The sequence below is a fragment of the Vanessa atalanta genome, chromosome 13 (assembly GCF_905147765.1).
Source record: "Vanessa atalanta chromosome 13, ilVanAtal1.2, whole genome shotgun sequence".
Taxonomy (NCBI): domain Eukaryota; kingdom Metazoa; phylum Arthropoda; class Insecta; order Lepidoptera; family Nymphalidae; genus Vanessa; species Vanessa atalanta.
In genome coordinates, this window is record NC_061883.1 from 9,300,849 (window position 1) to 9,318,324 (window position 17,476).

Below are 17,476 nucleotides of genomic sequence, written 5' to 3' on the forward strand. Positions count from 1 at the left end.
AATCGGATTGAACTTTATCCGAAATTATAACTAAACAAGCTTAAAATAAACTAAGTACTTAATATTCTCAAGGAAATTAACAAGTGACTAAAACCTTGTCATACACAAAACCGAACACCACAGCTGTCATAGAATTATTATTGTCACAGATAAAAAAGTAAATTTAACGCATTATTGAACACAGTGAAGAAAAAAGTATTTATTTTATTATTATTTGAGCAGCATACACGGCTTCGATTGGAAATTACAGTAGGTAATATAGACAACAGAGAAAATACGCCGTACAACAAGTAAGTACAGATAAAAGCAAACATTAATTATTTAAAAAAAGAACTTTGACGTACGGCGTATTCATCACTATTATCGATTTACAAGCAAGCTACTTTTATAATAAATTTTAATAAAATATCGGTGTTAAGTCGATCGACATTATTCACACATTCATCAAACATTCAAAAACAAAATAAGGTACACGAAATTTACACAAATGTAAGTCACTAGTCCACATAAAAGTACAAATGTTAACAAAGCTGCATTATCAAATTCTATAATAATAACGAATCCGTTATATCCTTATTAACTATTATTATTGTATTATTATCGTCCAATTTAAAGCATACAACCGTAATACTTTCAGAAAGAATATAAAAAAAATTATAATATAATTTGATAATATACGAGGAAGACTTGGAATAAGGCACGAATTTAATTAATCGCATTTAACATCAAAACAGCACCTTTTATTACTTATATTTTACTTATAAATATGCTATCAAAGTATTAATATGGAGTTATTTGATAAATTCGATGTGCTATTTGAATTCAAATGGTTTCATAATTTTTGTTATATTATATTCTCATCTAAACCCATCTCGAGATATTTATTTTAATTACAATTCTTAAAAGTATTGTCAGTTTCACGTGAACATTATTAAAATTGTATTAAATTTGAAATATGTATATTGTTAGAAATATACTATTTTGGCAATTAAGGAGATTACCACAGATTGTATTTATTTATAATATTCTTGCAATAATCTAAATCTTATACAGATTAAAATATATTTTAGTTTAAATATCGAACGTCGATATGTACAAAACTTACGTTGCATACGACAGGAATTTAATTAAATTGTATTTATGTGGTATATCAAATAATAACTTCAGTTTTACATAAGTAATATAACAACTAAATGTAATAACATATTTATGTAATTTCTAGACGAAATACATCACTGTACTATAATGAGCTTTCTTCAGGTGTGGTGTAAATAAATGCTATACATACAGACGAATGTTAATACATGATAACTATAAAATAAACGTAAGTATATAATTATATACAGAGAGTTTGTAACTTTGTGACCCTGTATTATATTTAAGACATAAGTAGCCTCGAATTTAGATATTTTTACAGTAAGGCCGTTATTTACAAGTAAATACTAAAATATTTTCAAATATTCCTATCAGGGTCTTTTAGCACCGAAACGATTTGTTTGATAAAGTTTTTGTATGCGATAAAAACATAAAAATAAAAAAAAATTAAAACTTCCGAAATTAAATCTTTACTATGGAGTTTTGTTTCACACATACAAAAACTTTTTCGACATATATTAAAACGACACAACACATTTGGACGGCAACAACTTATTTACAACCCTTAGCCGCTAAGATATACTAAAGCGTCTTAATTCGTAACTAAATGCAAAATCTATTAACAGGAAGACTATAGTGAACTGAATGACTAAAATTTAGTAACGGTATAACAAACGACGAAGGGGAATCACTTCCCGAAATAGTAGGTAAACTGGCATGGAACATTCTAGAAAATTTGACCCATTTGTATTGGCAATAATTCGTTGTAAAGAATTTTATGGACACCGATGTTGATTTTTAGCAAATACTCAATCACTCGGAAATACCCATTATTTACTAAACTTCGAGAAAGTTTTGCATCTTAAGATGTGGCTGAACTATTATATATACATGTATAGGTTTGATCCAGCGTTAGTTCGTTATTAGATAGAACGAGAAGTTTCGAAAAGATGGAAATTAAAAAAAGAACATTCAGAAATACTAGCGTTCCATTCTATGTAACAGCGAACTAACCGCGTTTCATAACAAAGTTCGTACAAATCAACAGTTAAGACAACAAAATCTATTCAAGTCCACGTAAAATAAAATAAAAAAAACTAAATTATACAAATACAACCTTCGCCACGTTAAGCTTGTAACTTAAATTGCCCGTTAACTCAGTCTAATTATAAAACAATTTGTATTTCTAACTGGGGCTAGTAGTGTTGCTTCTGGGCTCCGATTTTAATGTTGTGCCATTTATTTTGGGTGCGTTGGGCGGTGTCGTCGCCGCCGTGGTCGCGGCAGCGGTGGCTGTGATCGCTTGACACTGGGCACAGGACTCTAATCTCCGTCCGACCACTGCACGCAATTTCAACGCTGGGCCCAACTTCATTTGCAGCATGCCTGTGAGGTGCTCTTCTGTAAGAAGTGGCAGCCCTGAGCCGTCGATTCTCTGCTCGCGGAAATTCTGTAAAGAAATATAAAATATTAATAATATATAAATACGATATATAAAAGCCGCGATGGCCTAGTCTTTAGAACAAAGTCAAGTCAAGATTGCGGATTTGGGCTTATAATTCACGCCGTACTTTGGCACTCGTTCATTGAAGAAAAACAGCATGAGGACACCTGCATGTATCGAATGGAATTCTTCCATTTGCATATCCATCAACCCACGTTGACCGAGGTGAAATAAGCTCCACATCTTCTATAGATGAGAGGAGGGCCCAGCAGTAGAACAATTACATTTTACTTCAAGAATTAATATATCAAAGCGCTATTGATAACATATGTAGGTACAAAGTCATCTCTTATATTATTGTAGTCATATAACGTAAAGATTATGCGATTAGGACTGTGATGATTAAAAGTAAAAGTAAAAACAAAAAATCATTATTTAACAAAAAATAACTTTCAACCTGAAAGATATTTTCGTACAGTAATTTGCAAAGCAAATGGTCGTCAATAAAAAAAGTCTAAGTTCGTTCGGCAGGTTGTGGGAAGCTCTACGGAGTTTAAGAGTTTATTAGTGACCGGTTGAAGCCAGTGCACCTGTCGTCGTGTCACGCAGGGGCTGCAGCGCGATCGACGACTCTTGAAACTAGCTATCATACAGAATCATTTTTAATTCCTACGTATGTTCAGCTAATGTGTGGTAGCCCACACAGCCATTTCAAATGATAATCGTCTAAAATTATTTTATTCAACGGTGACCGTTGTCAATTATTATTAATTGAAATATACTTTAATTTTAAAAAGCTTTATCGTTTTCAATAACTTATGACATTAATACTAAAATATTTTCTAAGTTTAACATGTAACAATTTTGTTTTAATATAGGGTGTCATAATTTTTCGCTTGTTTGCCTTACGAAAGATAATAAATGATTTCATGGTGAGCAGTTACTAGTGAGACTAAGCGGGCGATGTGAATCGCAAGTATCAAAACGATTCGATATCGATCTCGCAGGTCGCGGGCGCAGCGTCCAGCGACCTGTCATCTCCGCGGGAACGTTGACAAAAAGCGAGCCGCCTACGTGACGTCCTGCACCCCTCCCCCCGCACCGCCCGCACGCCCTCCGAACATCTTCACGCTCGACCACTTTTTACCGCGCGACATTTGCCCGGAGTTCGATCCGTGTCATCCGACGTATTCCTTTTTTAAATTGCGCCGGAGCTCGATTATTTTTATTTTTTAATTTTATATAGCTTCGAGAAAATAAGCGGGCAGCCCTCGAGCGGTAAAAAGCGATGGCGTACAAAAAAGCCTATGAATAATTAAAGTGAGATAGCTAGTAGCTAGCTCATGGGAACGGAATTATTTAGCGGCTACGACAGCGCTCCGGCGCCCGCCGCTCGCGTTGAAGGACAGGTCAATTTGCAGGAGTCATGTTGCTCCTTTCACGTTAGCTTTAATGTCCAACCCGTACATTTATTTTTTGTAAATGGACGTCTATCTACTAATAAAGCCAAGTCTTAAAGCTATTTAGAACGGTCAATAAGTCATGTCCGCTATAACCTTGGCGGGATAGTACGAATTAGGTTTAAGGGCATATTTAAGTTTAATAGGGGTTAGGAGATTTTAAATCGTTTCGGGTCTCTAATGCCCGTGCCCCGGGGTCAAAAGTGACCTGCGCTCAACTAAACGAACTGGAATGATATCGGAGAAAATTGCTTTAATTGGAGATCAAATTGCTGGTTTCAGGAAAGACCTTAGTCAAAGATTTTTTTTTTTGTATGAAAGAACCGAATGTTATTCTTTTTGTTATGTTAATATTTTAAATTATATTAATTATTATTAAATTTAAACCTGACGAAAATAATTTAAATTATAACGTCTGAAAATTATACTGTACTGAGTTTTTGTTTGAAATAAATTGACTATAATGATTTATATACTGACGAGCGTAACGGCCTTCGTTATATTGTTGTGCTATAGGGTAATAAAAAAATCAAACGTCACCTTGTATTACCACAGTAAATAATTGCTACACTCGGTAATTTCCATCCCTAACGGCTAGCAATAAGTTAAAACACATGGAGGCAGCACTGCACTTACGAAGGCCGTATAGTTAGCAGGCTATACGCAGGCTGTATCGCCCGTGGCCATGAACCGATGTTTAAATTGCGCCCGTGAAGGCACAGCAGCCGCATCCCGCGAACAGGTTGTGAGGGAGCAAAAAAGGTTAAAGTATGTTCCCCTGGAGGTCGGGAGTGGAGCAGGGGTGCGGCAGGGGAGAGGGCAGGGTAATGACAGGGGCGGCGCGGCGCCCGCGGCGGCTACCGCGCAAATTGATGCCTGCGCCCTCTGTGGAACCTTTGCTCCCGGCTAGTGATGCGCCACATGATAATTTACGACGCTCTAGGAACTACGAGCTCGTTTACTGGCAGGTGCGTGGTGGGCGGCTTTAAAATTGCACGATAGACGATAAATATTAATAAATATAATCTTTGGCTCTTACTCCTGAGTTTTCTATTTGCATTTTACATAAATGTATAATTCTCTGTTGGTGCGAAGTACAAAATGTTTTATCAATAAAAAACTTACAGTTATGTACGTTGCAAATATGGATAAATAATTATAATGTTATACATTATTGACTTACGTGTAATAATGTCTTATTACAGTTTATGCGCCGAATGCAGGGTATAGTCAATTACAATGTCAACTATCGATATCGATAATAACCGCTTTTCGGGCACATCCCTATTAGATGCATTACTATAAAGATTGCTATTAAGTTTAAAGCATGAACGGACTGGCTTATATTTAAGAGCTGACGGTTGGCGGCTCTACGCTCTTTCGATAATTATATCCGAGATGGTCGCTATTTCTCATCTCGTCATCTTTTTTTAAAAGGCAAGAGGTCATGGGACGTGGAGCCTGTTTTTTTATAACAATTGTCGTTTTTTCATTTTGTCAGCGCTTTCTAACTTTTACTTGCGGTTCCATTAAATTTTTTCGGTATCTCGGTATATGCTGCTACCGATTGAAGTTGATAAGCTATTAAATGTAATTACCTACCTACGAAGTAGTTGTTTTAGAATGTGCCGATTCACGGTATTACTTTATTTAATATTGAAATAGTTGTGCGTGTAATAGTTATCAAGTCGTTGCCATTTTCAAGGATATTAGAGAAAAACTGCACCTTCAGTTTTTTCTTTCTGTTCTCACTTGTGTCCCTTTTTTAAATATCTCAATAGGTATATATCTAATCATTAGCATGTTTTTAAAGCTATACTCATTAGCATTAGCAGCCCGTAAATGTCCCACTGCTGGGATAAAGGCCTCCTCTCCCTTTGAGGAGAAGGTTTGGAGCATATTCCACCACGCTGCTCCAATGCGGGTTGGCGTTCTATACTCATTCTCATTCTCAAGCTATACTCATTCAGTACAAATAGTGTTTAGTATCTAAAATAATTGTTAATTTAGTATATATTTTTTGCTTCGCTTACACAAAATAAAATAGGCGGAGGTATTTACGTAAGTTCTACCTTAGGTAGGCCCAGGTTAGGTTTAGACGAAATTTATGCTATGAAATATACAGCACATTCGACGAAATGTAATTTTAAGTTAAAAATTGTTATTTATATTTTCTGTATAAAAAATAAAATAAATTGTTTAAAGATTTAATAACGTATAAGGTAGTTCTTAAAAAACACTTTCATAGATTATCGCTATCAACATTTATATTTATACTTTAAGAAAGGTTTGATAAGTTTATGAGTTTAAAAAAAATGTAGTCGAAGGAGGTACGGAATAAACAATTAAAATGTTTCGAAAATGATGTACCTATACCTATAACTAACAAGAATTTGTTACCGTGACCCGGGCAGCGTCATTTATTAAAATAGAAAGCTTATCTTGGGCATGGAGTAGTCGCAAAAAGCTCCCACATAATTGGAAAATAGCCTGACGCCGGTCAGTGGGTGTGGCGTGCGCACAACGCGAAAGTCCGAGACACACTGAGGGAAAGTCGTGAGTGTGATAGAGCTAGCGATAAGCGCCCGCGCAGGTGGGCGGGATTTATACAGCCGAGAGGCGACGAATGCGCCCGAACGTACATTCCGAATCCGCCCAGCCGTGGATGTGCGCATTGAAGTAATTTACTTTGACCTCCAAGTTATCTTTACTGTGGTTTTAATAACAATGTTTAGATGGGTCATTTTAAAGCGGTTTGCTATTATTAAAAGCAATTGAACGTATGTTGTTTGGATTTTAATGTTGATTAGATTTACGAATTGACAATGATAAATATATCATATCCTTTCCTTAGGCGATAATTTGAAATATAACACAAAGTCTCTATTACCAGTCATATATATAAGGGAGCTAAACTAACAATAGTAGACAATTAAGACAATTAAAATTATATATGTCGGCGAAAAATCACGTACCTATTTAAGAAAAACACGTGACCGGAAATTATTGTTTTAAAATTTGAAATATTTCAAACTAATTTAACATCTCAAAATTCACTAAATATTATTAATGTAATAATCAAACTGTTTTCAATTATTAAAAATAATTAAAACAATGATTCCCGGGCACGTGTTTTTCTTAAATACGTGATTTTCCGCCGACATATATTTATAAAGCACTACTGAATTTTCATGTGCTCAATTTGTGTTTTATAATTCATCTCGAAAAAATAAGATTCATTTTGCACTATAAACTGTGAATTATGGAATATGTCCTGTTAATATTATACTATTGAATTATTAAGATATCGTACATTTTTTTAGGTTATCAATAAGAAAATCAGTTATTTGAGTATTTTTTAGGATTATAGGCTGATTTAGTTAAAATTCGACATAACGAACTAAAACACGAATCGGGGACATTTAATACCAAAAAAAATAAAAATAGGATTAAAGCATAGACTATGTACTTATTCTATTTACAAAACCGTTAAATTTATTCAAATATAATTATTGATATAAAACAAACATTAGGAAAATGAAGCAGAAACGACGTCCAGTTTACTGCGGCAACAACATAGAATCCTATTTCATTATTCATGATGGCTGTGAATATTTCATTTAACAGCAAATTGAGATTCGGGTTCAAATTAAACTAGAGGTCAGATTGTTTAATATCTACAGTTAATTGCTTAGTTAGCTTGCATCGCGACTCGGTACACGGTGCTTGTATTAAGATGTCTTTTGATATACGCTTCGATTAAGTGCTTAGATACGAAACGACTTAAATCGTGCAATATCGACTACCTTATTTCCGAAGAGGTTTTATTACAGTGAAAGATTAAAAAGTGCGAATGAATTTAAATCGAGAGTATTATTAGAGTATTAGATAACGTTAGCAATCAGTTTGTAATAAATTCATTCATCTGTTAATGAAAATAATGAATGAGCGAAAACTTGCATTTGTAACGAATATTTCGTGATAGAATCTGACTCATCTGTTGATTGTGATCGTGACGACATAATTTAATCTGGTTCATTATATTAAAATAAAAGGTAGATATTTAATAGAATAATATTGCGTTTTTAGAATAATGACTTATGAGTAGGAACTTGTAGTCTCAGTTTTGGCAAAACTTTCGATATGTCTTAAGGTGTAGGTACATCAATCATACGTCGTTTAACTGACTCCTAAAGGAAGAAAATTCTGTGTTACTTGCGTCTGTTTTTATATTCTCTTTCCTATAATACAGGATTTATTACTTGTGTGAGATATAAAATATATAAGTAAGTATATATATTTAAGAGTAAGTAAGTACATTAATAAAAGTAACATTATTCATATGGACGTTATAACCATACCTCTACATATATTATAAAACTGGTTTAAAAAAAAAAGACTAAAAGTTCTGCACAAGCCTATATTTGAAGTGCGTAAAGTCTCCCCCCACATAACATTGAGTTTAAACACCGTTAGTTAAATAAATAACGCTTTTCTGCCCGTAGGCTGTACAATTGCTATATTTTATTACTGACGCCTCACAGTTATAGTTAACGCTTTGCGGAGAGGTGAATGTTTTGTAGTCGTACCTCTGATCAGTTTAAATGTTACTGTGCTTTTAATAAGCCTTATGGAATATATGTAATTTAAATTTTAATTAAATGATAACGGACGACGAATAATTGAACCCAAGTGTGAAGGTACTATAATGATGTGGAAACGACTTTTGAATTAAAATATACTAAAATAATTTACATTTAAATAGAGATTTCTTTTGGATTCGTACAACTAGAATAAGGATCTACATAGTTCATATTAAAGGACAATCGTACAAAAGACTTCTACTTTTTTTAACCTAAAGTTTTTCTCGCTAAAGTTACATCATAATCCAATCAATATTTTAGGAATACAGAAAGGGCAAACCCTCGAATATTTATTTTTATTTACTAAGAAGATTATAGCTGAAGTAAGGCGAAGTGAAAGTAGGTACGTAATAGAAACCTGAGGGTAAGGGTTTAAGATAGTGAAAGATCAATGTATTGTACGTGGCTATTTTGTTGATCGTATTGAAATTTGTTAACACGTACAGAATGAAACACAAGAGAACTGTTACGAACCGCTGGTAGGTTTTTTCAATTAATAAATAAGTGGGTATAATGCTTCTACAATGAAAAAAAAATTATATTCGTGACATTGAGAACATTTGAAATTAAGGCTGTGTTTGTAATATTAACCCTTAGGGATCACATACGTTTTAGAGGTTGGTCATCAGATGATAGGCATAAAATTAATATCAAGTTTCATCAAAATCGGTTCAGTGAGCTGGCCGTGAACAGACAAACAGACAGAGTTACTTTCGCATTTATAATATTAGTATAGATTATATATCGAATACATTGTAGGCAGCAGGAGTGCAGCGGCGCGGGCCGAACAATCTACGCGTATATCATCGTGTGATAGTATCGCGGCTCGTGCCACGTCGCTTAACTCAACGTAGTGATGTGCAATGCAATACATTAGTTAAACGCAAAGCGTAACTCTAAAGACACGTCGCTTTCGAGCAAGTCAAATCGAAATATCGATAAACGATCTATCGATATAAAATAAATAAGTAAAGTTGTAGCCAAGTTTGAATCGGAAAACAATCTACGTATCATCATCTGATTCTATCGCGGCTCGTGCCATGCTGCTTGTAACTCAACGTAGTGATGTGCTGTGCTATATCGACCTAGAACATTAACGATAAATACCGTTATTTGTAGTTGTCGTTACTTTTGAATATCGTTTACTATATACTCGTATGTATACATTTTTTAAAAAGTGTATTAATTTTAATACTTGTATAGATGTAATATTTTTTTTAATCGTATAACAACAATGTTTTATTTCGTTTTCACTTTAGCTAAATACTTAACTAATTTTGAAGATTTAATTAATTAAAGCATATTTCATTGCTTTTGAGTTAATTTATTATAGTATAACAATTATATAAATTATGTTAATTTATAAAAAACTTCGTTACTGTCCTCTTTATAATATTATAATCGATATAATAATAATAATAATATTTTAATCTGTATCTTGTGGTGTACAATAAAGTATAAATAAATAAATAAACACAATAATTCCCGCACTAGTCGTGATGGAGTAGCGGTCGCGTGCCGCGGCCTCGCAAGTCGAGGAAAGTGCGCCCGCGCAGACACTTGATATCACGCCGCACGAACGATCATTATCATGCCTCAACTTTGCCATATTTCCTCTATCTCTCCTCGCTCCAATCACACTTTGTTACTTTTTAGGTTATAAAATGAATTTACGGCACGACTTCGCGGACAGACTGTTTCTATACATTTTATTACTGTGAAAGTTATAAAATTTAAAGAAACAGTCTGTCATTAAACTATTCGAAGCGAAAATTCATGTGTTTATTACGTGCACGGAACTGTGTAATTAAGTGCGCATTAAAGTATTTTGGGTCACAAGGTGGTTCAGTTATCGTCACCCCCACTCTCCCCAACCCCTCGCCCTGCTAATGTTTACAAGCAGATGTTGCTTAACAACTACTATCTTTCTCTCAAATCTCATACAATTACAGCTTTACGTTAAATAAATAATACCTATTTAGCAGCTCCATTCATTACCGCATTCTTACATGAAATAGAACAAAGCTTTGTTTATCAGTATAGAAACCTATTTCAACGAGATTGGCTAAGCCGAATGAGTAATTTACCATTTACGCACATACGCACCGCACAAACGCTTTATAGTTTATAGGCGCTGTCTAGGAAACTTGTAAGACAGTGTTCTACCTCAGAGATCCGATATTCCCATTAGTGAGCGAATGTACTACACTGAGGGGGTAGGCTAACACTTATAGCGATTTAGTAAACAGTCTTCGTTGAATTCGATTCGTAGCTACGGGAGTGTGGCGCTGACTTTTATCACGGAAGTTATATTTGTAACATTTTGTTTTTAATTAAAATATTTAAGTAGGTATTGTGCCTGGACATGTAATCAAGATACACATTTTTTTCTAAAGGTCTATTGGAATGAACTACATATTTGTACTTTAGTTTGTATCAGAGTCCAAATAGAAAATCAAGGCTGTATATCGATATATATATATATATCGATATCGACAGCACTAATTAAAGTAGTCTTTGATTTTATGTCAGAGCGACATCTACTTGATTCATTCACACTTGAACTCGCAGCGGAATCGTTCGAAATTTAAAAATCTTTAGAGCGTAATTCTACAACGTAAGGCCGATATCCAGCAATGAACGGACAGTCGTGGGTTAAGTACGAAATCCTTTACTTCCATAAAGGAGATAGCCTTAACACAGCGGGAGCAATAATTTCACTAGTATCTAGATACTATATTGAAACAACATTGTCGTCCGCAATCTTTATACTAATGTAACTAAAAAAAGTTTTATATCTAACCTATTACATAGTTTAATAGCATCTTAGTATATTTTAAGACTATTATGGTAAGGAGTATATATCGTTAACGGTGCACAAGGGCATTTGTCAGTACGAAGCTTATCGAAATTATTCCGTAGCTATCAGATTGAACTACCTCGAACAATAGCACCGTCGTACACCGAACAGTGAGCAGGAACACTATCTGAGAATTTATTCGCAGATTTAGATAAAGTGTTTATCTTTATTAAGAGCATAAGTTAAGTAAGACAATAAATTAGCCGGGGGTATAGATTGCATTATAACTCGGGTTATTAGAGACCGCTTTCATCCGATAAGTAGCGCGGTGGCAGAATTCATAGACCTTATAAGGTCGGTACGCGGATACGCTTCTAAGGTGACCATAATGATAACGAGGGTTTTCAGGTCTTATCGGTTGGGACAAATTTATGAATGAAATCTTTTGCTGGTAACTACGAACTTAATTTTGTTTATTTGTATCTAAATATTACGTATTTTTTTTTATTAAAGTCTAATTACAAAATAAAACCGTTAAAAATACGTCCGCTTTGTCAGGAGGAAATTGAAAATACAACTTTGTTTTTATTAATATGCTATTAACATAAAATCTATATATTCTGTTCTATTATATAGAAAATTGTAAACTTGTCCAGTCGTTTGAGCAGGATTGAGAATCAAACACTGTGGATGGAACCAAATCTTTAACATTTATTATGAGATAAAAATTATAATCTTTAGAATAATTGTTTAGCGTTGTACAATTATTTATCATTACATTACATTACATTAAGAGCCTGTAAATTTCCCACTGCTGGGCTAAGGCCTCCTCTCCCTTTGAAGAGAAGGTTTTGGAGCATATTCCACCACGCTGCTCTAATGCGGGTTGTAATTTATCATTATATATTTAAATATACAGAAATCATCAGTTCGTATTTGCTCATAAATTATGCATCATTAAAATGATAAATAATAAAATCATTTTTAATTTTAATGTTTAAATGAACTTTATTTTGAATAGTTTACATTGCAACGTATATATTTTTTAAAGTTTAGTATTTTTAGTAGTTTTTTTTAAGTTAGTTAAGTTTAAGTCTAAATCTCTTGTGAGCGTTTGGTCACCCTACCAACGATAGGTTGTGCTTCATCGCGACTCTAAAGGGATATCTAGTGCGTTCGTTTGTTCTTACATTTGTTTACACATGCTGAATATGCATAAGATGTTTCTGAGTTATTCTCACGACGGTACATCGGTTATACTGTGTTATGACAACTAGCCTTGTTTGTAAATTTGACGGCTTATTATTTAAATGCAATTCGTTTACAGTAGCGCTATTCTGTAAGAATAAACACGAAACTCACCGTCAGTCAGATAGTGACATGAGACTTGAATAATTATTTTATATCATTTAAATTAAACGTGGAGCGTCAGAATAGCATAAGTCGATTTTCAACATTTGGCATATACGAAGCATATTCTTACAGAATATTTATCGTATATGTATGAACAACAGTTTAATAGACAGTGTTCCTGCAGAATAGCATTGCATGTGAGTTAAGGTTTTTTTTTTAAAACAGTTTCATCTAGTTTATATATAAATAATACAAATGAGACATAGAAATCGAACACACAATAAAGGATTTGGACCGTTTGGCAAACTTTTTCTCTTATTATTGAATTATTCAAATACAAATTCAAATTAGGAACAATTTGTATTAACATATCGTTTTGTATCGAGAAATCGTTCGTCGTGTAGTCTATGAAACGGTGGCTAAACTCGTGAAAGTACGACTATTATCGTTCATATTTCTTATCTTACTCAATCTGTAACTACCATATGATCTGGCAATAGTCGTTAAAATCTAGGTTCTCCGACTTGACAGCGAGGAAATATTACGAATCACCTTTTAGGGGTGAAACAGTCAGTAAATCTGGTCGATCCTCCCACTACTGGACATCGTTGATAGCATTTTGAATTCTATTGCATGTAACATAAGGTTCCATAGTGGGATTTCTATCATTGGGTTGGTGAACTGATGGTATCGCCACATTGGACTCTTTGTAGTGTCGCAGACGGTAAATGAGGTGTAGCCGGCTAGTTTGATTGTAGAACGCTGATAATTGTATCGTTTTACAATTTCAAATTACGGTGAAGCTAGATTACTATTTTAGGATTTTAACAAGATTTATTTAAGAACAAAAATCGACATTATGATAAACATAAAAAAGATGAAATAGCAAAATCTGGTTTGATTAGGCAATACGTAAGTAATAGGTACGTATTTTTAATCTGTGTTGATTGATAAATTAATAAGAAAAAAAATTATTAATTGAAACAAGGCTAATTTAGACACGGATAAAAAGTCAAAAAACTTGAGCAAAAAAGCGATAATATTTATATCACGTACTCGATCGTAACAACAATGTTTACATACGTAACCATAGTTATTAATCGAAATCAAGCAATTGCGGTTACAATCGACAATCGGAGTACATGATGATTTAAGTAATCATAACGAGATCAAAACCCACCGCAATGCGACGTTGATCAATTTAAAATCAACGGACAAAACACACAAGCGCCGCGGCGGGCAAATAATGAAACCTATTACACGTGGGGCCACAATCATGAGCATTTCCTTTTAAAGCGACCGGTCGACATCCGGCCAGTAAACGGAATCGAGTAGGCCAACTAAGCATCGCAGCCGAGATCTCACTTTAATTATATTGTTATGTCGATCGACTGAGGTCGTGAGGTTACATAAAATAGATTATCTTTATACGATACAAGCTGCCGCTTTGTGAATAGCCCCTTTCATATCTGCTATATCGAATTCTTTTTCGGAACCGAACCGCCCGCGGTCATTATCGCTGGAACGCGGTTGATTGCTTTTTTTGTAATTTTTTGGACATTTGTAGCTGTTGTTACATTTGAGGTCGTCGTTTCTAAGTCTTTATGTAAGTATCTCGGTTCAACGTGATTGTGAATATACTTCTTTATTTGCACTTTATAAGGTAATCATTTAAACTTTTTATTTGAGACCCATTTAAGTTTTTTGGGTCTCTTAAATTAGTAAATTATTCAGATATATTTTGTGTCTACTAAACTATTTAATTGCGTATGAAACTTGAAAGAAAAAGAAAAATTTGAATAAAAAAGTAAACGAGTACAAAATGTTACAATATCAAGCCTACAACTGAACAAATGAAATATAAATAAAATGTCAGCAATATCAATACAGAAGCAAGAAAACAAAACGCATTTCGCCATAACAACGACGTGTCGTACGCTCAGCTCACTAGACTTGTAACTTGTACTCCCTTTAACGTTGCGTATGCACCTGTCTTTATATTGCATCCTGAGATATGTCTTTTGTCTCTTAATATACTATTAAATAATAAATAAAAAAAATATTTAAAATATATTTTTTATATTATTTTCAACTCGTTACAATAAATTGGGTCAAAATAAGCCAATTTGGTATTATGATAGTTGTTAAATGTTTCATATATTACAAAATAAAGCTAATAGAAGCGAGTGATGTTGTCAGCCATTTGTTCTGCTTGAAGTCTGCGTGATGATGCCATTATCTAACTTTCGACTCGTGGTGACGACATAATTGTATTATTGGCATGTGTCTGTATGTAAGTTGAGACACGGCCATTTATAAAGATATTTGTTTCTAACTTTAAGATTGACTTTATTTATTTTTTATTAAAAAATAACCACGATTAACTTCCGTCTGCCATACCTTGTAATACCTGTTTAAATATGTTGTAAAGAATAACCCGGTATAAGTAGCGCCACCTACATCTCTATGTTGAAGGTACGATACCATAATGCCAATAATATAATATGAACTAAGTTTCAATACACGGACGAAATTTACGAGAACACATTAAATTAAGAAAGGCATTAAGTGTGTACATAGTCGATAAATTATAAACTCTACGAGTTCTAATGAAGGTCTTAAAAGTAATGAAAGAATATAGTCATTTACTATATAATTAATTGAGTAAACTTCAATTAACGTATAAACATCCTGTCGTCCAGATTTAACAGCAATAAACATTAGTATTTGTCATAGATATATGTACATGGACTATGCACTATATGTCAATGGTATCTATTGTTTCATAGAATGTTTATGCTAATAGAGGCCTATGTTAAATTACATTACAAGAAAATAAACTTGTTCCTTGTGTGCGGTCACACTATATCCCGCCAACAGCCTACAGCGCGCCAAAACCGTAACAGGCTATAATTTGGTGATTGTTTATCTGTGGTACGCATTGATCTACAATTAGCCGCCGTAGGGCAGAGACAGAGCGACCTCGCATACTTCCATTTGACATTTAGACCCGATTGACCTTTCGTCTATTTTCGGGTCCGCTCGACTCCTACGATGAATTATTATTCATCGTATTATATCGGGTTCGAGTCCGGCCCACGTTTCGCCTACGCGTACGTACCAGACGAACTAGATCTCGAATTATTTATTCCTTAGTTTATTGTTGCAACCTTTTTTTTGTTGTCGATCGAGTTTTTAGAGTAATCGATTTATTTGTATAGGACTCGATGTGTCGCCCATAAACTTGTGCTATCTTACATTGCTCTTTATTCTCGATAGTGTCAAAATTTATTGCAATACATTTAAATTCTTTGGATGAGTAGGAGGATAAATTAGCTAATTTATTTATTTAACAAACAATGTGAAAATATAGCTAAATAAATAACGGTTTCATACTATAATTTTAATGTAAATATAATCTCATTACGAGGAATACTAATGAAATATCATTAGAATGTCAACACTAAAACTAATATTATTATTATTTTTTTCACACAATAATTCTAGCCAATTGCATCATGTTGGATACCATCAATGAATGAATGCACGGACTTTAATAAACCGTCGAGTACATGCGCGAGGAAAATGATTATTTAATGACATCGCGAGATTTCACGATGTTTGATAGTGTAATGACTTTATTCGAGCCACAAATCTACCCGTTAAATTACGTTTGTCGGACGTGAATGGAACGCCTGTCTTACTTTCTCCTGATTGGTAATTGAAGGAGGCTTTTCGTGCTATCGTTATTAACTAATAAGGTGTAAATTATTTGTTTTCATTCGACGGTAAGAAATTGCGTATGATACATTTCTTACAAAATTTTTAGGAATTTTATAAATATTTATTCACAATAACTCACAGTGAGTTGAATGGTGAGTTTAACAACTTTATATTTTTTTTTAAATATTTTTTTCAGTGTATTGTAAGTTGTCAAGTTTTACTAACAATTCAAATCTTTAATTGAACGAATTGAGGGTTTATTAAGTGGCAATTAAAGAGTTAATTGTATAAAGTTTGAAAATGATAGGAAAATTATAGTACCTATTTTACACTTGGGCTAACGACGAGTAGACCTTCGTAAGACGAAAAATTTGGAGCTTATTCCAGAACGCTAGTAAAATGCTCGTTTGTGGAAACAAACCTGGTAACTAGTATTCTACTCAAAGGTAAATTAAACACAACATATACAACAAGTAAAAGCGTTTTCGGTTTAAGACTTGTATGCGCACGGAAATGCAAATATTTTTTTTAATGCAATTATATATAAATTAAAATTAAATGAGACATTTATCGTTGCGTTGATGTGTATTCGTCAGTAGATATACTAATTGATTGATTGATAAAATGATTACGTATAGGATGTGAAGTCGGGTATGCTAAATAAGCAAAAACACGAGAATCGATGAAAGTTTTTGCATATAATGACCAGCAAGTTTACAGTTAATTTCCTTCAAGTGTAAATTAAGTTAGAAAATTAAAAATATTAATGTAGGAGACACTGGATTATTTATTATCATCGGAAGTCTAGGTAATAAATTATCAAGTGGCATGGCCAGGGGGTTAGAAAGCTATCCATTAGCCGGAGCCGGTGAGTCATTAGCCGGCTATATTTTTAGCCGTTACATTAAACTTGACGGAAAAAATATATAAACAATGAGAAATTCTTTAATATTTTTAA

At 33.6% G+C, this 17,476-nt stretch overlaps 1 protein-coding gene across 1 annotated transcript in view; it reads right to left on the reverse strand.

Moving 5' to 3' along the window:
* Window position 1: 1 nt before the first annotated feature.
* LOC125068153 (ataxin-2-like) overlaps window positions 2-17,476 on the reverse strand; it is a 156,839-nt gene continuing 139,364 nt past the window's right edge. The window contains exon 8 of the mRNA XM_047677187.1: window positions 2-2,545. Within this exon, the coding sequence (XP_047533143.1) occupies window positions 2,282-2,545 (264 nt within the window). The 3' untranslated portion in view covers window positions 2-2,281. The remainder of the gene's footprint in view (window positions 2,546-17,476) is intronic.